The sequence below is a fragment of the Anoplopoma fimbria genome, chromosome 17, assembly GCF_027596085.1.
Source record: "Anoplopoma fimbria isolate UVic2021 breed Golden Eagle Sablefish chromosome 17, Afim_UVic_2022, whole genome shotgun sequence".
NCBI classification, from domain to species: Eukaryota; Metazoa; Chordata; class Actinopteri; order Perciformes; family Anoplopomatidae; genus Anoplopoma; species Anoplopoma fimbria.
Window position 1 is genome coordinate 17,180,797 of NC_072465.1, and position 24,903 is coordinate 17,205,699.

Here is a 24,903-nt window from a genome sequence, read left to right on the forward strand (position 1 = left end):
AAAAGCGCAGTTTTGTTGCCGCTTACCTCAAGAGCGACAGTCCGAATGAGCGAATAAAACACGCAAAAAGTAGATAGTAGCACGAGAAACAGAGAAGACAACGAGGAGACACGCAAGGAGACCATTTATTTTGACCATCACATTTACTTGTACTCATCAAAGGAATTAACTTGGAAGCTTCGTGACAAGAACCCTTTGGTAAGACTGAACAAATTGGATTTTTTTTTTTTTAAACAGAAAAAACAACAACAACGTTTTGCTTGGGATGATACAGCTCTGTTTGACATCATGTCTTTTTTTTTATTCAACCGGTTTTATTGAAAGGTTGGGGTGAAATAGTATTTTTTACAACCTTGGATGTATGATTTTTCTCTATCACACTGGGGTGAAATGTGGGGTTATAATGAAAACAGACAGGGAACTATGAGTATTGCAGCCTATAGATCACTTGGCACACTATAGGCCCTTTTAAGCATATGGCTTTGTTTCCTATTGAGAGGTGATCAATGAAGAAAGAATGGTATGTATTGGGTCCCCCTGCAGTGAGCGCCAAGTCCAGATGTCAGGACCATGTGCCTCAAGGACTCAGTGACATATATTGTCCATCTATTGTCTGAGCACTCGTGTTACATTTTTTTAATCTTTCTCTAATACACGTCGGATCAGCTTGCAGGTTAAGGTCGCCTTGCAACAGGTAAAAATAAACAGCTTGATGGATGGGATTAGTCTACGTGGCCAATGTGTGACTCAAAACAGATATTACCTTTGTTTGGTGAAAGTGTTGCGCAAATGTTTCCTTGTTTGATTTACGTGTGTGGGTTTTTCCTCACAAGCAGCTGTAATCACTGAATCAAACATATCAATATCTGTTGACGTCTGTTGCTCGGTAACTTGAATTACTTTGAGAGGAGAAAAAAAAAATACCTTTCCTGCCATGAACTCAGTTTATACCTTACTGTGTTGGGGGGTTACCAAGCCACATGGCATGGAGTTATCGCAAAGACAATTTCCTTTTCCTCCTACCACCAAAACCACATCCGACCCAAACTAATAGCCCAATTTGTTTTATATAGAAGTCCACCGGACAGTCTATGTCAGGACTGCCTAATATAGACACCAGTAGCTTCAACAACCAGTAACAGCCTTTTAAAGCGCTTTGCCTTTGTTATTATCAGCTAAATATACCCATGTGGAGGAAGAGCGCCCTGTGTGGGAAGTTAAAGCTGCACACTCGCTGCTTACTGAGCCTGTTACATGTAATATTGTGTTAATATTGTGTGCCTGAAAGTAATGGCTGAGAGGAAATGTTCATTTTCCCTCCTTCATTCTCCTTCATGAGTATGTGATAGGCTGTATTTTAGAGATCTTAATGTTCTACGGTTTTCTTTGAGCAATGTTTATAAATGCATGAGGGACAGTGATCTGAATGCCATGCTGTTTCTTGTCTTTTTATCATGTTGAATACCATCTACTATTTCATGATCGTCATCAGGTGTGCTGTTGCAATGCTCAATGTTAGAACTGCTCACAAGTGTGTTGGACCTTGGCTTACTTGGAAAACAGTGGGAGTAAAAATTTGTATATTTCTGTGCAACAACTGCTGTACTGATTGTGTGAAATAAGACACTCAACCCACAGTGGCTCAGATGCAGGTGTTGAATAGTCATCATGGAAAACTGTGGTTGTACTGATAAAAACATGAAACATTACAAGTGTGAGGCACTTAGAGTTAAATTAGAAAAAAAGTTTTGATATACCAATCATATTAAGCCTGAAATCAATTCATAAATTCTGGGATTCAAATAGAGTGTCCAGAGAACTTCAGTGTGTGTACTCAAGGTGGATGTGGCTGAGGGTACATGTTTTTGACTTTGGCCCCTATCTAAACACCAACACCATATATGGGATTTGATGCTGGGTTCATCACAGTGGAGAAAGAGCAGATAAGCTCGCCTGCGGTCAGTGACCCCAGCATGCGCAATGATCGAAGTGGCTGAGAGTTTTAGGGAGGAACTGGCAGGTGCTCGGCATGTGGAGGCCGATGTTTTATCCATGTGGGAAAGCAGCCAGCTGTTCTCCTCCGTCACACTGAAGGGACCTGTGAATATCTGCGTCTGACTCAGCCAAAGTGTTAAGTGTCAGACACTCCAGAGGTTATTATTGTCATTGGGCTCATAATCTGTGTGACTGAACTTGACCACATCATGTGCTGCTATTTATATTTAAGTCATTGGAAAGTGCTTTGTTAATGTTGTGTATGGAAATTGATGAATTGCATTAATTTATTTAATGAGTTATATGTTTTCTGCAGGCCCTTTGATCTTTTTTGGAAGTTGACCCAACAGATAATGTTATGTTCATCGTCTAATGAGGAAGTTCAAACTGAACTGGCTCTCAGTCCGTTCAAAGAGCGTTTTTTGTGCTTTCTGGTGTTCTATTACTTAATGGGTAGAAAATTGCCAAAACAAAGATGCCATAAATCAACATAGCATTGAAATTATTTTGAAATCCGTGATCTTAACATGACAAAAATGAGTGTATATTCTGATACCGGCTTGGTTTACAGTGCCGGCCCACACAGTAGATGCAAACTGTTCTCAAAGTCACAATTTGCCCCCATCAACATCTCTCATGTGATGTGTTTCTTTTGTAAATAGTGTGCTCCAGAGGCTCACTGACAACAAATAGACCCGCGATACATCCATCCATCCATCTTCCGTAACCGCTTATCCAGTTAAGGGTCGCGGGGGTGCTGGAGCCGATCCCAGCTGTCAATGGGCGAAGGCAGGGTACACCCTGGACAGGTCGCCAGCCTATCACAGGGCTGACACATAGAGACAGACAACCATTCACGCTCACATTCACACCTACGGGCAATTTCAGAGTCATCAATTAACCTAACCTGCATGTCTTTGGACTGTGGGAGGAAGCCGGAGAACCCGGAGAGAACCCACGCTGACACAGGGAGAACATGCAAACTCCACACAGAAGGTTGTCTGGCCTGGGAATTGAACCTGGGCCCCTTCTGAGGCGACAGTGCTAACCACTGTGAGATACAGTCTGACAAAAACATGTCACGCTAGAAGTTGTTTTAGATTGTATCTACAACACACGTTGTTGTGTATTTATTAACTTTGGTAGCAAATTAAAAGAGATATGTATGCATTTAGATTGTGTCACATAAAGAGGGACCTGTGCTCAAGTCTGAGAGCGGCCAGATATGCCTTTCTCTGAACCTCCTGCTGCCATCTGTTGTTTGCCAAGCTATTTCTTAGAAAAGTGCTCTTCAGCTTGTCAACACGTACTTGTCGTTAATGGAAATCAACGGATTACTCATAGTAACTGACAAGGGGCATATTTTTAGTAAAACAAACAGCTTGACTTTCCAATTAGTTTAATTTCAAATAAATGGACCAAGATGATATTTGTATATTTGCAGTTTTCCCACTTAAACACATTGTAAAAAAACACTGAAATGCATGTTGTTTGGTATATAATACATATACAACTTTATTGTTATGGTCATTGTTCCAATCAGCTTTAAAATATTACCCATTTCCTTTATTTTAGAATCTGCCGACACCAGCATGTAATGGCAATTAGCAACTGCAGAGCTACTTCTTCTGTACTCCTAGAACACCTTTTACAATAAAGCAGTCAGTTTAATTACTAGTTTGCAGATGAAGTGTCGGCAATTAATATTACAAGGTCAACAACGGCAGGGTTTATTGCAGGGTCACTGCATTAGATTGCACTGAATTTTAAAGGTGTTCTGTGTGTTTGTGTCCATGTACTGTATTACAACCATGACTCAGGATGTGCCAGTTGTCAGCCTTATAACATGCATTCGTAGTGCTAATGGTAGCTTGAGCTTAAACTAATGTCTCAGTGGATTTGTACCAATGTTTTACTTTAATTGAAGTCATGAAGCTGATTAAATCAAGAGTTCCGGACCTCCGCAGGGGCCCACCAGGGTGCATAAGATAAGATAAGATAAGATAAGATAATCCTTTATTAGTCCCGCAGCGGGGAAATTTGCATGCTACCTGAATTAGCATAACATAGGAGGATTGTCGGCTGTTTGTTGTCACTCTGCAAATCATCATTTGAATGACTGAGCTTAATATTTTCAGCTAAACCTTTGTTTAAGCATTGTGGGCTGGGAGATTATATTATGAATCGTCTGTTAACTTTCATCATATTAGATATTACCTGTTTGTGTTGTTCCGTCCTCTCTTTCCAATAAACCATTTATTATTGGCTGCTGCATACTGGACTTAAAGTGCAGTCAGCCATTAATCTTCAAAATAAGAGACCAAACACATTAGGGGATTTTACCACACAACCTTGACTGTTCGTTTTCTTTAAAAAAAGCATGTCCGCAATGTGTATGTTTTATTTTATTTCCATTCAATTCAATCATACTTAAAAAAAGGCAAACTGTAGACAAAACTGAAATGCAGTATAGTGTTCCCTCTTTTTGTTCCTGTCGGTATCAGAACATCTTGTGACATACCAACCTTTGTTTGAACAGACAGGTATTCAAAATATGATGCAGGTCACATTAGACTTTCGTTTCTGATAAACGCTTGTGTTTATAAGTCAGAACCAACTTACCAACTGACAAGAGCTAACTTGTGATGTAGTTTAATCTTTAGTGTGTGTGTGTTCTGTCAAGCGTCACATTGCTTTAAAACCACAGTGAGTACGCCAGAAAGGTTGAGTCTATTATTGGTATATGAGGAGGAGGGTAGAGGCTTAAATAGGACCTATATATCAACTATTTCATTCAACTATATGATGCAGTATCAAAGCTGTTGAAGTTTTATTTGTATATAGTTTATGTATTGAGTTGTGATTGAAAATTCTGTGTATTGGTGTATTTCTCTAAGAATTATTTTAAATTTCATAATGAATCGCATACATAGATAATTTAATGACAATTCTTGCCTTGTTCATGTTTGTTTGAGTGAAGATACAGTCCCAGAGTGAGAACGTAGAAATAGTTAGTGTTTATTACCCAAAAACATATACCTTCTTATCACAGACTGAATATCCACTGGTGACAGAAAACAAATCACTGCTCCAGATTTTATTATTTGACCTAAACAAAAGTTTCTAAGCATTTAAAAGGGTTGCAGTTCATGAGGAATTGTCCATAATAAAAACTATCCCTTTAGCGTGCTTTGCCACTTAGCAGAATGTGTAGTTCAGGTGCTGGCTGACATCACATAGGACATGAGCATGTGTTCCTTGGTCCCCGGCAGGAACGTGGCTGAGACAAGCTGGAGCTGCCAGGCTCTGTTGGCTGAACCTCGTGCCTGTTCCTGCGCCCACCGTCTGCCCACTTGTCCTGTGCCTGCCCTGTTTTATGTCCAAGTCACACGAGAAGAGATAGGAAATAATTGTGGGATGTTTTTCAGAGTAAAGTGTTTTATAAATAGCCATTCTCAGACATTAATGCCTTACAGACGGAAAAATCTATCAGCTAATCGCTTTTCACCCTCCCACCTGTTCAAACATTTTAAATGTCACATAAGTCCAGTCACTCACAATGGGACCTCCCATGCCCCTTTAGGGCAGATTTGTTGCATAACACAATGGGCTACAGTAGAGTGTAAGAGTGTAAGTTGACTCTGGTGCTCAGTAAAAGGGGAAATGCTCAATGCAGTTTCTCATATGGACACGGATCATACCGGTAAATAGTTAGCAGTTTTCTTTGCCCAGAGAAGTTCATTTCATGTGTTTTACTGATATAGAAACACCATATTACTCAATCAAAAAATGTATAGTTATAATTAAGTTACGAAGGGGTTGATGTAGATGTTCTTGAATAGGCTTGGTAGATTTAACCTGCAAGATACGGAGGGCAACCATTTTACAATGGATCTTGATCATTTGAAGTCAGCATGAAACAAAGACATCGACAGAGAGGTAGATTAGAAGAATCAATTCGATTTGCAGCTTTTGCCACTATCACAAACAATGAATCGGTGTCCCTTCCTTTGTACCACAATTGTACCAAGTATCTGTGTTGTTATTGTTTCTGGTGCAAAGCAAGTCATGCATAGGTGCATAACCATAAATGTTTGTATGATTGAATTATACAAATAGGATTTTCTCAAGATGACCCAAACAGCTATGAAGATCTGCAAACCCTATTCCTTTTTTCAGTTCCTAGCTGGCAGCTGCGAAAGTCCCTTCAAAAACCACATCTGTTGAGTCTCTAACAAGCTGTCTTGGATCGTGTTGAAGTTTATAGACACACATATGGCTAAACGGTCCAGCCTGCCTTTTTCCAGATACAATTTCACAGCAAAAATAATACCAGCAATATGTCTGTTTAAAGAAGTTTCTGAAGACTTCCAGTCCTGTTGTATTAATGCTGCTGATTCACTGGGACTTCCTGTTTTTTCACCTTAACTGTATCAGATGGATGTGGTCTTTAAGGTCTTTATCACACTTCATAAAAGCCCAGAGAATGTCTGCTAATGCTTTATTTTATGGATGTGTGATTTCCCTAATAGTTTCCTATGGAAAATACTCCCTGGCTTATGCTTGCAATTAATTGTAATTACTTAATTTGGAGCTTGTAATGGTGATTTTAGAACTGTGTTTTGTGCTGTACTGTTATCAGCTATGTTGTCTTGCACTACTCAGAATGATACTCAGAAGGCGCTCTCTAACTTCATGATTTTTAATTTAAAATATAAGAAAAGCATTTGACCTGTTCTGACTGAGAGTAGCCAACTAATCAGTCAAATAGAAATATCCATTTGCAAAGGAATTTGCAAATGAATACATTTTTTTTTGAAGAAAGAATAAGGTTTTGAGACTGTTTTCAGGGTCTTGAATATAGATTTGGATTTTTCTTTGATTTCATGTGCTAAAAACACGTCTATCACAATCAAGCTTTTCCGTCTTCCATCTGTCTTCAATGACTTCTGTCTTGACAAAATCTGGTACTAAAATTCAGGATACTGAAAGTATTCAAAAGAAACCTGAAAACATTAACCTCACTGACAACACATAATAAAAAAAGAAGACATTTTTCAAGGGTGTGTTGTCAGCTGAAAAATGTATACAGTACAAAACAGTGATCATATGGGTGGAACAACAGCAATATCATGAGACTTCATAATGAGCCTCCTACTGTATTTACTGTAAATGTTAGGGGCTCCAAGCACATAAACAGTGATTGGATTCTCCTGGAGGCCACAACAGGCATATTTTTTATAATTCAAAGTGGGGAAGACTAAAGCAATTGGTTGATGTGACGCTTAAAACCAGCTTAGTTTGGGCCCTCCTAAACTGTACATTGTGAATAGCAGTAATAGGGATCTTCTGGCTGAGAGGACGTCTTGAACACAATTTAGCTGCTGTGCAATTGTCACAGAGGAAGCAGCAAACAACACGCTATAGTCTCTTTGAGTTCTGGTGAAGAGGATTCAATATGTCACTTGGGTCATGGTGCAAGGCAATCACATATTATTAATAGTTTTGAATTATTAATAGTTTGATTTGATGAGTGATGTGAATTCTCCCCCAGAAGTCTTTATAGTTGTGTAGTGATTAATCGGTTGAAAAATATACCTTCTTTCTCCCCAAACTATTGTTACAGAAAACCCATGGTCATTAAGGAAAATACGGATTGAAATGTATGATTATAGTGTTACGGTAATAACTGTTTTGTGAACTGCTTTCTCAGTAACTCACTGTTATGAGTGATTTAGCATTTTGTTTAATCACATTGTGCTTATAATCATCATAAAGACCACCACGTAATTGTGTGGGATGTGAACAGTAGCACTGAGCAGGTTTGTTACATTAACTACACAAAGGAGCAAACAAAAGTAAAAAAAAGTTAAAAAAATTACTCAGACTTTGACCTTTGACCATGTGGTCCGTACTTGTTTGCCTTGCTCAGTACTGAAGTTCTGGAAAGCACAAAAAATGTGCCATACTTTCCAAAATTCTACCTCAGTCTTTGATCATTTACAGCTACATACCTTTCATGTTGGTGTAGGTATTGCAAAAGTTTGTTTTTGCAATACAAAGAGTGTTGGAAGTCAGTGTGTAAACAGTAGAACTGACTCATTTTTACCCCAATGTTGTATAGACAAATATTGAACATAAGGATTCATGACGTCCGTCATTGATCGTGGAAGTGTAACATTCACACAAGAACTGCTGCCTGAACTATTAGACTAGAACACTGCTCTTTGTATTTGAACATGAATTGTAAATAATTAGGCAAATAAACGCAATTACTGGATTACTCTGATCTAAATATGGCTGGATCTGATTGGCTTATGGAAATATGTGACATCAGTCCCTCACAATTCAAAAGACTTGAAAGGGCAGAGACAAAAAAATAAAAATATTTCATGTGAAAGGAAATGTTGAACTTTGGCAGTATAATTTGTGTACGTAGGACACAATGGACCATAGTGTTAAAGCTGATTGAAATATGATTTTACGGCCTTTAAATATTCAAGGCTTGCTGCACTTTATGTGATTCATGTAGTTTTCTCTCTCTCTGTCCCAGATATTGAAGATACTGAGCGACTAAAAAGGATCATCTTTATTGTATACAAGCGAAAATAATCAGTTCCTACTTGGGCGATGGAACCTACTCAGTCAGAGATGAACATCTTATCCAACGGGAAAAGTCACGACCTCGAAGGTGACTTGGGGATGCCAATGAAGACATTGCTGGAAGAGGATCAGTGAGTATTCTCTCTTTATTTCAACAAAGATGATTGGCTGCCTTTTGTTGCTTGAAAACTGTTAATGGCATTATAACACAGCATGTGTCTCGCACTATTTATACCGTTTGTCTTTATGTATTAGTATTTGAAACTGTTGTATGATTTTGGACATTTTGATTTACGTACATAACTTTGTCCTTATGATAAGAGTTTCTCATTTAATAATGACCAGGATAATGGATGTGGTGAGCAACATACAGTATGACTTGCTTCCTACATAATTTTGACTTTGTTTAAATGCATGTTGACCTTGTTTTTTGCTCACCTCATCGGGTGGATCCTTATTCAGAAATGGCACTCAAACAGTCAGGTATGTCTGTGCATATTTGTATGAAGGCTTTTTCAGCTGCATATTTGTTTCCATGCATATGATAATACAATAACATAAGCAAGACTACAGCAGATATCCACTGTGCAATACAATAATTATACAATAATTATTCTGTCTGTATATATAATATTTTTTAGTTATTGTGGATTTTTAACTTATTTTACTCATTTAATATTCTTTACTGTGTTATTACTTATTTACTTATTTATAATACTTGTTTTGATCTTGTTTTTTATTATGTCTCTTGTTTGCACTATCCTCTCTTCCTGCAAATTTTCCCACTGCGGGACTAATAAAGGATTATCTTATCTTATCTTACATGTGCACAGTTTCAGGAGATAGATATAGAGACTATCCATTTACAGTCAAAACTTTGCTCCTTAGATTTGATGATAATGATGGAGGACTGGAAAATGAGGAATTTTTGCCCAATGCGGCTGGAGAAAAACACATACGCTTCAAAGATGTAAGTCAAGTTTACAGACAAAGGACGACAGAATGAGAATATTTCTTTTTATAATTGTACATTTATTGTATGCTCTTGTTTCTTTCCCCCTCAGTTTGAAGGAAAGACGTCTTTTGGGATGTCCGTCTTCAACCTGGGTAATGCTATTATGGGCAGTGGAATCCTGGGACTGGCTTATGCCATGGCCAACACTGGTATACTCCTCTTCTTGTGAGTAAAAAAGCGTGTTTATTAATGATGAATTGTTGTCAGTTTAGTAACATATCAATGTGTTTCTGTGGACCTGAACCTGCACATAGCTATACTACGCCTCTGAAGGATGGAGTATGTTAAATGCTTTAACAGTGTTGTCATACTCGAGATCGGTCTTGATCTTCGAGTCTGGTCTCAAGACAACTTTTTGAAGGTGTTGTTCTCACACAAAGAGGGCTCTGGGTTATGAAATTCAACCGTGCAATGACTTTTGATTATTTTATCAAGACTTTTCTTATGTGCACTTACACATACACACACAAACAGTACATATGGCAATGACAGAGTTGAGTGAAGAGGAATCCTCATTTGTCTTCTGTGATGGTTTTTATTGGAATGTGGATCTTTCAGATCCATTTGAGGAGTGTCTATGGTTTGCATATTACACAATTTATTGTAGGATTGTATGCAGTGTTGAATTCACACTGGTTTGGTCTTGTACTTGAGGCGGTCTCACCCCCTCAAAGCCTTGGTCTTGTCTCAGCCTCAATGCACTCACTCATGACTAAGTCTCGGTTTAGGTTGTCATGACTACAACACGATAAGTTGAATTTACTTAAAAGTGGTAAAAAATGATCAAACTTTTTGCCAAAAGCACTACGGAGTCTTGATATTCTCTAAAGTGCTTCCTGAGGGATTACACTTGAGGAGTAAGATGCTTTGGTGGAGCGATTGAGGGCAAGAGTGGTGTTGGTTAGTTACAGGAGTCATTTACTATCAGTCATGACATCTTGGAACATATCATGTACCATGATATGCCCACCTCTACTCATACCTTTTTCCAAGCTCCCACCCCTGCTCTCGTTACCATATACAAACCCCAGAAAGGCCAAAGCCCAGAATAACCGAACATCCAAACCCTGTGTGAGGCATCTGGATTGCTCATTTACTTCCTTCTGCTCCTTCCACAATGTTGACCTCAGACCGTGACCCTGGTTGTCTTGGTCATGTCGTCTGTGTATTTGTAGCTGCAGAGAGCAAGTAGCAAAGCTTAGGTATAGAACGGCCTCAGTGTAATAGATTCAACTGTGGGAATAGGAAGTCAGTTCAATGCTGGAGCTGTCAAAGAGTAATGCGTCTAATTAAGGAGGCTGCAGGTCATTTCCTATGAAATTCCTGTTAGGAATTAGGTCAGAGTTATTCTAACCACACGTTTGGGGATCGTATCATTGCTATGGCAGATGGTGCAACAGACATTTATATTTACAAGAGTTTTCAAAGCAACCTGAGGCAACCAACCTGAACATTAACAGTCTTTAATATCATGACAACTTATGTCAAACATAACATACAATAAACAGCACATGCATGTCAAAGTTAATGTATCTAAGGAAAATGCACAGTGACACATTACACTTGTTATAAGAAATGAGAGTTATGAAAAACTGTAGGTTTGATTCAGTCATCAGATGTAAGTGAAAGGACCAGACCAGAGGAATTCAAAATGTGTAATTCCTAGAAAACAAACAAAAGAGCTTTCCAGGCACATGAGCCCAATTGTTATGTATCATTTCAAGTGAATCACCCTTGGAGATTCATTTCTTTATACAAGTAAAATAACACCATGTGATTATGAAAAAAATCAAGCATTGATACAAGCCTCCTAGTTGACTACATTGTTATTTTGACACATGCTTCAGAGCAAATGTTTTAAGAAAATCTGCAATATTTTACTATAGTCACTTTTGTGTTTTTGATTTGAAACATGTTCATACATCGTTGTTCGTACATGTTTGCTTAGAGGTTCTTGTGGCCTCAGTGGCTCTTTGTGCTACCAACTTTATATTCCTAAATGTGGCTCTGGTGGAGATTATAGACTAGAGTGTAGAGAGAACCCTTGATCCACCAGCAGAGATACAAATAGACATTCTCCCTTCTAGTCAGCTTATTTCCAGTTAGACATCTAATAAGAGCAGTCATGAAGGCGTCAGGATCCAGAGAAGGATATTTCTTCATTGACACAAGGCATGTCATATACTAAAAAGCAGACAAAATATATGCTTGTTTTGGAGATAAGGGAGGTTGGACAGTTTGCACGGCTGTTGTAATGCTGCTAATGACAAGGGCTAGTGTTATTCTCACTACAGTCGTGGCTACAAGAAATGCAGAGTGTACAGAAATGCTGGGAAAAGGTCTGAGAAAGGTGAATGATTTGGCATCAACCTATGACCCATAATTCTGACCTGACAACCCCGCTGACTTGACTCTGTAGGAGGAACACTGCAACTCATAGAGCAAAAAGGGTTGTGGGAAATATAATTTTCATACGTGTGTAGGACTGTTGAGTTCTATCTATCAAGAGCATTTATATTCTATTATTGAAAGAAGTATTTCAAGAATGCCTCGTCTTGTTTCATACTGAACATTTGCCTCAACTTTTGGTAAAGTCTCACAAATATACTGTACAATTGACATTTTCAGGCAATGAACACCATCAGCTGTAGAATGTGATGCAAAGGCAGAACAGTGACATAGTGGAAAATCACCCACTACTGCTGTTCAACCTCCCAGGCTAAATTAAAAGTTTTTTGTTCTCTCATTAATACACAATGTCAGATCAAACAATAAATTGTGTAAATAAGTTATGTCACATTGGCGGTAGCGTCTAAGAACATGCACAATTCATCACAACTGTTTGATTGTAATGAACATAGAAATGGACAGAAGAGTCAGGCCAGTGTTATGATCCCAGAAGGAATGTAGAATTTGGTGAAATATACGGTTGACATATATAAACGTATATGTCCCTTCTTTATTGTGTCACAGGTTTCTTCTGACTGCAGTAGCAGCCTTGTCATCTTACTCCATTCATCTGCTGCTGAAATCCTCTGGCATTGTGGGTAAGATTTGTGTCTTGTCTAAGCCTTTTGTAAAGAGAAAGTTTAGCTATAAATGTGTACCGTTATTTCATCAAAATGATATGTTGACTTGAAAATCCAACAGTTCTACAACATCTGATACAGTTAAATTGGTTAATTTAGAAAAGGGAGCGGATTAAAAGTGTGAAGTGAATTTTGTTCTGTCTGCTTTTAACACTTGCACTATAGCATTAGAATTGCTAGTCACACTTGAATTGTTGTTTACATGCCAGAATGATTAGAGGGATTTGGTTTCCAGTCATCTTAACTTCTGTAATGGCTTAGACTTTTTATAAGAAGGAAGATTAATGAATCAATTTATTCTATAATCCAGTATGTGGCAACATTTATTATGTGTAGACAAACATTAAAACTGAAAATAACAAATGATATTCAACAAACAATCACACATTTTTATTATTTTATTTTTATTTTTATTTTTTAAATTTTTTGTATTTTTGTGTTGCTCAGAGGGGCGTCTCAGCAAACATAATTGAGTGAAAATGAATGTTTACAGGAATTCGAGCTTATGAACAGCTGGGATACAGAGCCTTTGGCACTCCTGGAAAAATGGCCGCTGGTATAGCGATTACCCTGCAGAATATTGGAGGTGAGGAGCCAATGAGACTTACTGGTTCATGTGTTCGTAAATGTGTTGACTGTTTACGCCCTGTAGCAGAAAACATGAGTTGTATTGATAACCCCCACTCAATCATACACACAACTACATTCCTTAAACTATTATTAATGGGACTTTGTTCTTGGCTGTATGTCCTGGAAAATGAGGATATATTAAGAGCAAAGATCAGGAGAAGTGTTGGTAAATAGCTGCTAGTATATATAATACTATACCAAAAATATAGTGGAAAAAATGCCAATAAACTTAAGAGGAAAAAAAGTATATTTATTTTTTCCAACGTGACAGTCTTTATGCTGTATTAAAGCAATACAATGCTGGCCTTTTTTTGTCAGCCTAAATGTTGTCGGATTTAAATGTACAATGTCAAATCTGCCGACAAAATACCAACATGTGTTAACTCTTCTAAATTGTAGATCGTAGCTTCCCCCATGTTGCTAAACACGAGTACATGACCTCAGTGTCCTCAGTAGTAGCTACTGCCCCGTCACTTACGCAAACATAATGTGACATGGCTTAGCGGATGTCTGTTTGCTCGATATGCCGTATTTGCAAACAGGCATGATAGGCCACACATTTTCACCTTTTCTCTGTCTCGTCTGTTACAGCTATGTCCAGCTACCTGTACATTGTTAAATCTGAGTTACCGCTGGTCATCCAAGCTTTCCTGAAGGCGGATCCCAACTCTGAGTGAGTATTATCATTTAAGTGCTTTTCAACGTCAACATCTCTGTGCTGCTAGTGAAAGGCACTCAACTCTTGCATGCTGTCCGGCTTAGACACTGTGTGCAAGGTCAAGGGGGCCTGGCAGACTATCTGGGCAACGAATAAATTCAGTTTGCACCATTCATTGATTCAGTGAGCGTGGGGGTGTGATGAAAATGGCAGCCTGTAATTGGCTGAGCTTGGAGGGGGCCCATTGGTACTATCTGTCAGTTATGTCTACACACAACACAAACCCTCAGTGCTGTTAGCTCGTGGAGGCAAGCAGTGTTCACGTCAGAGACATGACACAGACGCTCTGAATAAGGCTACAGCAGACTGAAGTGGATTCCAACTGCCTGTTCAAATCTAAAAACAAACCTTGTGCTCAAAGGGGATTGCAGCGACTGCAGCAGTCCTTCCTTAACCATGTCAAAAAAAAACAACTAGAGTTTTACATATTTGAGCTAAACATCTAGAAAATCCTCTAATGCATCTAATGCAATACAAAATACTCAGAGAGTGTGTTGTTTTTTTTCATTTTTATGCCACGCCATTTAGACAATTCCTATGTCAAAGCCCTCTGAAGGGCACGCTTCCTTTTATCATTGAGTAAATTTAGAGTGGGATAAAGCAATACATATAAATATCTATGTTTGTGTTTGTTTATTTCATGGCTTAGCTACAATCTGAATTGACGTATGAAGTATTGGGACTCTTTCACTCATGCAAGCACTCACAAATGACAGCAGCAGGTGGTTTAACATGGGTGCCAAATTCCATGGTTGAGCATAAGGACAAGTCAGCTCAGGGCTGGCACCAAGACACACTATTCATTTCCACTCAGTGAGCCTCTTTCTGTTCAGAACAGGGGGAATGAGGAGCGGGAGGTGGGGCTAGGGGTCACACAAGAGGGTCAAATATTTGGAAGTAGCGGGAATCACTCAGAGCTGTAGGCTTGAGACCAAGAATGAGAACTTGAGATTGAGAGTTGGTTAAAACTCTTCAGTGACAGTCGGTCACATGGTGAGGAGCTCCAAGGTGATATCTTTTTATGGACCATAACCTGATTTAAGTCTATTTCCTCAAGTATCGGTTAATAACAAATTTGAGAGATTCAGTTATTGCAGCTGCCAGTTTGTCACTTTGTTTTTTTCTAAATTTAATTTGTTTCAATGTTTAAAAACTAAAATAATTGGAGGTAAATAATGTTTTAACGGTTGAAAAAACCTGCGATAAGGTGCTACATCTGTATCGTGTGTTGAAATGTGCCTTAAGTGGAATGCGCAGAGATCATTTTAAGTGTTTTGTTTGTGTTTAATATCGTTTTAGTTGTATGATTTTATTTTGGTTTTGTTTTATTTGTTTTCAGTCCAGTCAATGGTTTAAATTTGGGAGCAGTTTGTTTGAGTGTATCCCGAACCAATCAGTAACTGTTTATGAATTCTTTATGGACTGAAAGAGTCAAAAGCATTTCCATTCAGTGTTGTTTTTCCCATCCATCCAAAGATGCACTTTATGGTTCCCTCTATAGATAAACGTCTTCTAAACAAGCTTTGTAAAAGTGTTTGATGTCAATTCAAACCAGATTTCTTTTTAGTTTAGGGGGTATGATTTAAATTTTGTTTCATATTTATTATTATTATTATCTACCCAAGATCTTCCTTGTTGCCAGTGTTTTGGTACTTTTTGTAAAAAAAACAAAAAAACAAGTTTAATGAAATCTTAAGTAAAGAGGTAAAAAATGAAACACCAAAGTATGGAGAAAGAAATGTTATGTTCCATGGTTGAGCATAAGGACTTACTGCTGTACTGTGAGACTTGAAACCATAAAGACTTTGGTCCGATTTGTACTCGATTTTTGATGAAGATACAAACTCCCCATACCAATATTTGGGAACTACAAAATTGTGATTTAATTGTGATTTAAATATGTACTGTATATAAGGATACTTTACAGCTTCAGAATAAAAGCAGAATATAATAGGAGAAATTCTTTCAGTGACCATTTTTTTCCTTATCATTCAACACATAATATTTCTGCTAATATTTATTTTATAACTTTATATCACAAGCTAATTTAATTGACGCTAAAAATAATAATAATAATAATAATAATAATAATAATAATAAAACAGTGCTTTAGGCCATTCTTAACCACTACATATTTAATCATGCATTGCAAACACTTTATTAACACATCTCAATGCAAAATATTCAAATGTAAGACTTGCAATTGGCTTATGAAGCCTTGTACTGTACCCTGGACTTGTCCTTAATGACTATTCACTTCACTTGGATTGGTCTGACTTTATATTAGACCTTAAGCAGCTCTGGATTCAGATCGCAGCAGATACATTTCACCTCACTTGTGAAAGCTTATCGTCTCAAATGACCTTTTCCAAATGTCCCAAGAGGACATGACCTGTCTGACCTTCCACACACACATAGCTAGCTAACGGTTTACAATCATTTATATAAGCCTCCTGGTGCTCATCCCAGGTCTACAGCTTCTAATGGATTTTCTATCACTGCCACGATTATATTTGTTTTCTTGAGAGAGACACACAACAAGCATTTGTCTTTTCTATTCCTTGAAGTAAACTGGTGGTTGCCCACGTCAAGGACTTAAACGTGTTAAGAAGAAACATATACATGTTGTGGCCGCTTTTTAGGTTATATGAGGGTGTTTTGTTTTACGAAGGGCATTCACAGGATGTTGTTTAATGGGAGGAAGTGTATGGTGCCCACATATAGTATATCAGTTTGAGTTAGGTGCAAGCTACTGCAGACAATGACCCAGATGAAGACCCATGTCGGTCACAATGCCTCGGTCATTTTAAATACATATTGCCAAGTAAAGGGCATTTTAAATTTGTACAATCCCTACAGTGTGCCTAGGATTGTTTTTTAAGGAAACTTGCATTTCATACTTTCTTGAAACCATATTCCAAACTTTCAATTAACCCTTCACAAGATTGAATATGTTTTCTTTTGTTTGTTATGGTAAGGGGTGAGTAATAGAGATGGTTTTCGAGGGGTTGGTATGAAAGAAGTAAAGAGACAGAAGTGGCAATGATGTGATGGAATTAGCTGGTAATGTTTAGTGACGTCTCTGGTGCTGTGTTGATGAGGCTCTACTATGTCGTCCCATTATGCAACTGTGAACAGTCTCATAAATCATCAGTTACATGCTGGCTACTCCAGTACTTCAGTCAAGAGCCACGTAACCAGACACGTTTTTTTCCACGGCTTTGACGCCAAGGATGTTCCCAGCAGCACTAAATATGTGTAACCATATCTTACTATGTAACACGTTTTTCGCTGTACTCTTGTCTCCGTCTGTCAGTCTGCTGTGTCTCTCTCTGCCAATGTTTGAAATATTGAGCTCACCAAAGTAAACTATATTTTTCTCCAAACAGTCTGTGGTACTTGAATGGAAACTATCTGGTCATCATGGTCTCTGCCAGTATCATCCTACCCCTGGCTTTAATGAAACAGCTCGGTGAGTAGAACTTATGCAGTTGGTTTCTACAAGCAAGGGAAACATTTGTGGTTTGTTTCACCACAGGAACTTTTCCAGAGACATTTTTAGAAAGTCACCTGCATTTTTACCACTGGGGTCAAGATGCAATGGAAGCCCAAATCTGCCAAGAAAAAAAAACATGAAAAGTTGGGAATGATAAAAATTAAAATACTCATAAAATTATGAGAAACAAAGACTTCCAAGCTCCTCATTTTGGTTGATCGTGAGTGCCTTTATTTTATCACCCATAGCTCTTAGTTTTTGTTCCTGGCGTAGTTCCTGCCTTCTGATAATAACAGACTACAAGTCAATGACATCCCTGCACGTCTTTGCCTATCTGTCTGTTTTTACACAAGATCTTTTCAAAGGACTTTTCATTTAATTCCAATACGCTTACAAAAAACACTCACTATTCATTTACCAAATGATGAAACATTTTCTATCTTTGGAACTCTTTCATTAAAGTTATGTTTTCTTTTGACTTTGAGCTTAGATAAGCACATTTTGATGCAGCAGTTTCCTCAAAGTCAAGCAATTAGTGTGTCTTAATCTGACCTCTGGGAGAGGAAACAGCAGGTGCCCAATTAGCCATAATGTTCTCTGATTTGATCCCTCCCTCTGAACTATTCATTAATATGAATTAAACATGGTCTTCCTGGTCCCATAGCGCTGTGAGGTCATTCTAAAGGGGGCATTTGGGGGGCATTGTTCTGCAGAAGCCTAATTTATAAAACAGTAGGAAACCTTCTGATTCTAAGCGTTGAGAGGTTCTTGTGTAATTATTACAGTTTACAGTAGTCCCAAACAACACATGAAGGCCAAACAGATCAAGAGATCTAACGTTAACTGTCTTTTCCTGTTTATTTTCAGGTTATCTCGGCTATACCAGTGGATTTTCTCTCAGCTGTATGGTGTTTTTTCTCTCTGCGGTATGTCCTGCTCACATAGTAGCGCATCATCACAGTGACTCTCCAAAAGGAGACTCAATTGCTCTGGCATGTCATCTTGGCACAAATGATACTCACTTTATTCCCACCCTCAGCTCTATTTTTGGTAGTATGTTGCTACCTTTGATAAGGAGCATATAAAACCTGCTTAATGCACATCAAAGGTCAAATGTAAAACCTAAGTACTTAGAGGCTGAGTCCCACTAATCTGATGTTGCAGTGATTGTTGAGAGCCCTGTTTTATTGCATCCCTTCATGCTTGTGTCTTTTTTCGATTCTACCTTTTCCCTTATCCCCCTGCAGGTTATCTATAAGAAGTATCAGATCCCCTGCCCATTCGAGGAGTACTCAGCCAACACTACTGCTGCCCACCTCAGCCTGAATGTCTCAAGCCACGGCCATGAGTACAACAATGGTCTGGTTCATGAGGACGATGACTCCCACTGCGCCCCACAATTAATCACCATCAACTCACAGGTAGGCAGCCGCGCTGAAATCACAGTCTGCTTATCTGAATTGTTTTTGAACAGTAAGGCCATAAAGGTTGATGTCTGCAGAGTTCCCACACTTATTTTGGGAGTCTCGATTGCACTTCTAATCATAGAAAGTCACATGTTAATGTGTTCTTAACAGACAGCATACACCATCCCGATCTTGGCTTTCGCCTTTGTTTGCCACCCTGAGGTCCTCCCCATCTACACCGAGCTCCGGAAGTGAGTCACATCTAACCTGAATATATTTTACAACATGTCATTGCATAATGGGTTATTCAAATAACTTCAACTTTCTGATTTCAGTCCAACGCAGAAGAAGATGCAGAAGGTGTCCAACATCTCCATCCTTGTCATGTACAGCATGTACTTTCTGGCAGCTCTCTTTGGCTACCTGACTTTTTATGGTGAGAACAGTTGTCCTACTTTTTTTGAAGTTTGTCTTTACAATATAACTGGGTAAATAATATCCATGAAAAAGACTGAGTCAGGGCAGCAATAAACAGTAAAATAAAGGAGTGCTGCTTTGGCGTATAGAAGCAGTTAATCTGAGAGATGCTAAAACTAGAATTATCGCCTTGCGGCTTAATGCCTTCGCCAACCATTCATGTTGTAGTTTCCATGTCTGTCTAAAATGTCATCACTTAAAAGCACATGAACATCAGCATATTACTTCTTGAGTTAAAACCAAAACGTGTTTTGTGAGGTCACAGTGACATTTGACCACCAAAATTGTATCAGTTCATCCGAGCAATTGGACATTTATGCCAAATTTGTAGAAAGTTGAACAGAAGAATAGGATGGACATGGAGTCACAGTGATATTTAAAAGACTTTGTTTTGCTGCTTTCTTTAGAAGAAAAAAGAGAAAAATATAATAATTTTATCCAAATCGAGGAATCAACAGGGTCTGAAATTATGATTAGAGGATTCTGCTTTGTATAGAATAATAAAATACAATATAGAAAATCTTGCGCTAATGCCACTTTTAAAAATACTCCAATATATTTCATGGCAATATGCAATGGCAACAATTAGATTAAATATTTAATAATTTTCAGATGAGGAAGTCACCTTGATTTTCTTTTTTTTTTTTTTTTTACAAATGTTGTATTCTATGATTTTGATTCATGTTCATGCATGTTATTTAGTCATAATAATATGCAGCGTTGATTAGTAATTGTTGTTCTGTTATGGAGAAAAATAGAGCTCAAGCTCCATCTTGTGGTGATGAGCTAGAGCTTGTGGCTCTCCAGTGCTAGATTGGATTATTACTCAGTGAAGTTCACATGAGACTTTACCAAGAAAGTACATTTTTCAAGATTTATTTTTTTCTAATATTTCTTTAGGCAAAGTGGAACCTGAACTGCTGCACACATACAGCCGGATTGATCCTTATGACACTTTGATCCTGTGTGTGAGAGTTGCCGTCCTCACGGCTGTGACGCTGACCGTCCCTATTGTGTTGTTCCCTGTAAGTTTGTTGTGGATTTTTTCCCTATGTTTCTCAATGAATATGATATTGTGGTATTATATCCTCTTTGAACTCTCTGTCTGTTTCCGTCCACAGGTACGTAGAGCCATCCTGCAAATGGCATTCCCCACAAAGTCTTTTCACTGGTTGCGTCACACTGCCATTGCTGTCGTTCTGCTCACCATCATCAATTTGCTGGTGATATTTGCTCCTAACATTCTGGGCATCTTCGGCATCATTGGTTAGTACACCACTGTACAAAAATATTAAATTGTATAAAAGGGATCATAGAAAAACATATAAACATTGTCACAATGACAGACTTAAAAGTTGCAGACAAGTAGCAAACAAATCCTATATCATAACTAAAAAACATTAGAAAAATGATTGGAAACAACATTTAATATATCCTACAGGTCTTATTTATTGACATGTCGTGCTGTGTGTTATCTTCACAACATAATTTGGGTAATTAAATAACTAATTGCATAAAGTAATGAATGAAAAAAAGAAAAAGGAAATGATTAAGAGGACGGTAACAGTTGTTACCCAGCAAATAAAAAGAAAATGATAATTAAAAAAACAAACAACTGATCCATCAAGCACCCTGACAAATGTGATTATTTAAACAGAACTTGGAAACATTGCTATGAGGGTCTCAGTGTTGGAGTCATTTTTTTCCAAATTCAACAGTGTCTAGATTAATTATATAAGCACCTTAAATTAACTTATACACATTACGCTGCTCTCCTATTTACAATCTCTTTAGAATTGTCAGATGAAATATACTTGAGTGTAAGGTTAGCCTGAAATTGATCATTCGATTGATATCACCATGATTGAGACGAGAATGTTTTAACCTTAGAAATGTATTTGGGCTGATATTTACCATTTCCACAATGATTATGTTAAAAACAGTACATGATGCATGAGGATGGTAAAACGAATGATAAAGACAGATCTGCAAAAAATATAATAAAATAATTAGACTTTCAAATGTTTGGTCTTCATGTCACTGCAGTGCTATTAGCTTTGTTTTAAACCAGCCCTTCCTCATTCTCCTTACAGGTGCAACGTCGGCTCCCTGCCTCATTTTTATCTTCCCTGCTGTCTTTTACATCCGCATTGTTCCCAAAGAAGATGAACCCATGAACTCTGTTCCTAAGATACTGGTGAGGCCTTGAAATCTTTCCCCCTTCAGTCATTCATTATGCTTATTTGGTGATTACCCTGTGTGACACAGGCTTTTGTCATGGAATGGAGTTCTTGATAGTTAATGCCATCGATGTGCTCTTTTCCCCCTCCCCCTTAGGCGGCCTGTTTTGCAGCTTTGGGTGTCTCTTTCATGGTAATGAGTCTGAGCTTCATAATCATCGACTGGACTACAGGAGGCGGCCTTGGTGCTGGAGGCCACTAGATGCTGCTTCGGTGTTTGTGAGCTCTGGAAAGGGGGAAAATAACTGGTCAATGTTAAGGGAGCACCTCAGTTGGATCACTTCAGGGCTGCACAGCACAGAGCCTGCAGGGGTTTGTAACAAAATATACAGTATAGTATGTCAGTTGGAATCCCACTGTAATTGATAGAGTTAAGTTAGCATTTTGTGAACAAAATCCTTGCATAACGACATTCTATAATTCATTTAACATAGTGCAATGGTAATGCAATTTTGTGTGAATAATCAGGACTAAACAGGGTCTTTTTTTTATTACCATCTGTTGGGGTTACCATGACGGTGAAATGGTCCTTTCCTGTTGCTTCCTCTTTATTTACACACAAACAACTGCAGCTGGTACTGTACACAAAAGAAGGCATGATCGTCTGTTAGGCTGAAGACGGGAATGCATCCAGATATACATGAGAAGTAACTTGTTATTTTGTACACATATTTCAATTATTTTCCACAAGACACACAAAATATAATAGTCAGATGATTTAATCCTGACCAGCTGCTCTCTGTACTGTTTATCATGATGTAATATAAAACAAAAAAGTGCTTTAAGGCGTTAGAGTGCAGGTGACATTTGATTTAATGATCTGTAGAGTTGTTGCATCACATTAAGCTTTTGTTCCAGATCAGCTAACTCTCTTCAGAAACCCTGGTGCCTTATAGCATTTGGAACAGCACACAAACACACAGCAAAAACAGGATTGTATATTTATTTAGCTACTATATCCGTTTTTAATTTCAAATGGACTATATTTAACTACTGTATATGATAAAGGCAATGATCCAAATTTATCGTATATCAGTTTTTGTTTAAGCTTAAAGTATATAAATGATGGAGAAAATATTTAGATTTTTTTATAAAATAAAAAGAGATTGATCTTAGCATTTCATACCTCCCCTTACAGAACTTTTTGCTCAGATATGCCAAACTGTGACCTTAAATATATACAGTACAGCTCAAGTTTTAAACTGCCAGTTCACGTGTGAATCTAGCTCTTAAATCTCTTGAATTTTTGATACCCCCTTTATATTTCTCATTAAGTTTTTATAAATTCAGAATTCTCTTTTTTTCCACACTAAATAGAATTTAAATCTTAAATGAAATTAAGAGTTTTTTATAATACACATATTCACATTCTTGCGAACAGTTCAATTAGAATATTGATACTTTAAAAGTTAAAAGCCTCCCAAACCCTCTAAAGCTCACTAACTAACACTTAATATCCAGAAGTCACCTACCTCTAGTGAAATATGGTTTCCAGCCATGCAGATAGTTTTGGTTGTACTTGCTCAGGTCTTGAGTTACACTCAAAAAGTAAGTGGACACCTAAGCAATGCAAATATCTTAGAACTTCTTAAAATAAAACAAGAAAACTTTCTTTACTAGACACCACTTTGGGTCAGTTAGAAAATATGATTTTTTAAAATAATTTGGTTGAACCCACCCAAACTCGATCAATGTTATATTTGTTTTGAAAATGTATTATGATTTTGTGATTCTGTCGTAACATTTTTGCCGTACTGGTTTGTAATATTTTGATCTGCTTTCACCCTTGTTGACTAGTTAGACCTGAGGTTAATGTTTTGCATGTTGTTATGTCCAGTCTGTCCTGCAGTTCATATAGTGAACTTAGAGATTGACCTTCTGACACTGTCATACATAGATGTTATTGTAAAACTGTACATTTGGCATCTTACAGTGAAGTGTATTGAAGTCCCATTCTGTGCTTTATTTAATATAAGTATTATGAAGCCGTTCTTAAAAGATGCTACATGAAATAATGATTCAAACATTACAGTGGTCAGTGATGACACATTCATGGATACTTAATTCTTCAGGTGAATTCTGAGACTCTCTATGGAACTACAACATGCATATAAGTTCATTTTTTACAAATTAAATTTCATAATTTACAAATCACAAATCAACAAGTTTGAAAACAGTAAAAAGGTTTAAACCTTGAATAAAAACTCAGAGAAAAGTTATAACAAATATTTGCTGCTCTTATCCAAAGGTTGTCTTGTATTGTATCAAAAGTCTCAGGCTTCAGAAAAGTCCTGCGTAAATCATTACTTCTCCAAATGTATTTATATAGTAACTATTCCTTTAGTTGTTTAGATTTTTATGGATAAATTATGAATAACAGCCTAGGAAATACTTATGCACATATCAACCGCCGTCCCTTGCTTTTCCACATGTATTTACAGTGGTTGTAGTAGTGTATGTGACAGTTTAGTTTTGTCATGTTCAGTGAACAGAGTTTTTCTTCACTTTAAGGTGTCATGCCAAAACAAAAAACTGACTACATACTGCTTTGAAAATGCCTTTAACTTTTAAGCAGGTACCACAGTTTTAGACACAGTATGTCAAATATGCATTTTTCATGTACCTAAACAATTTTGGGTGATATTTTATCATAGCTGTTGTTCAAGACATATATCTATGGAAATTACACAACTATAATATAATAAGGTATATGAATTGTGGTGAATAAGATGTGGCTTTATATAAATAATGTATATAAATGTTAACCTTTTATATTTGTGATGCATATTTACAATAGCTTGTAAAGTGTAAATAGCAGGGACAGTTTTAGTTTGCCAATAAAATAATTGTAGATGTTTTTACATTGTCTCTGTTGTCATCATTTCCCCTTAACTGAAACTAATTCTTAATTAAGCAGGACATTTTTCTGTTTTTTGTGTTCAAGTGCAAATGAACCAATCAGCCTCACTTCAATCATTTGTTTTTTGTGTGTGTTGCTATTTACTTGTATGCAACTTAACTGATTTTTATAAGTTGAATAGACATTTCCACAATTTATCCTTTTAGGGATATACAGTGGGTACGGAAAGTATTCAGACCCCTTTAAATTTTTCACTCTTTGTTTCATTGCAGCCATTTGCTAAAATCGAAAAAGTTCATTTTGTTTCGCATTAATGTACACTCAGCAACCCATCTTGACAGAAAAAAACAGAAATGTAGAAATTTTTGCAAATT

At 37.4% G+C, this 24,903-nt stretch overlaps 1 protein-coding gene across 1 annotated transcript; it reads left to right on the top strand.

Moving 5' to 3' along the window:
* Window positions 1-5: 5 nt before the first annotated feature.
* Window positions 6-24,518, top strand: slc38a3b (solute carrier family 38 member 3b). Its single transcript, XM_054617159.1, has 17 exons — window positions 6-198; window positions 8,549-8,729; window positions 9,061-9,081; window positions 9,487-9,568; window positions 9,663-9,778; window positions 12,587-12,660; window positions 13,196-13,288; window positions 13,924-14,005; window positions 17,440-17,522; window positions 18,414-18,472; window positions 18,794-18,967; window positions 19,124-19,203; window positions 19,288-19,388; window positions 20,330-20,454; window positions 20,551-20,695; window positions 21,523-21,626; window positions 21,767-24,518. The coding sequence occupies exons 2-17, from the start codon at window positions 8,626-8,628 to the stop codon at window positions 21,869-21,871; spliced, it is 1,548 nt and encodes a 515-aa protein (XP_054473134.1). The 5' UTR covers window positions 6-198; window positions 8,549-8,625; the 3' UTR covers window positions 21,872-24,518.
* Window positions 24,519-24,903: the final 385 nt, after the last annotated feature.

Coding starts and splice junctions, on each gene's coding strand:
- slc38a3b (XM_054617159.1), top strand. CDS start 8,626: ATGGAACCTACTCAGTCAGAGATGAACATCTTATCCAACGGGAAAAGT. Junction 8,730..9,060: donor ACATTGCTGGAAGAGGATCA/GTGAGTATTCTC, acceptor ATCCTTATTCAG/AAATGGCACTCAAACAGTCA. Junction 18,473..18,793: donor TGGTGTTTTTTCTCTCTGCG/GTATGTCCTGCT, acceptor ATCCCCCTGCAG/GTTATCTATAAGAAGTATCA.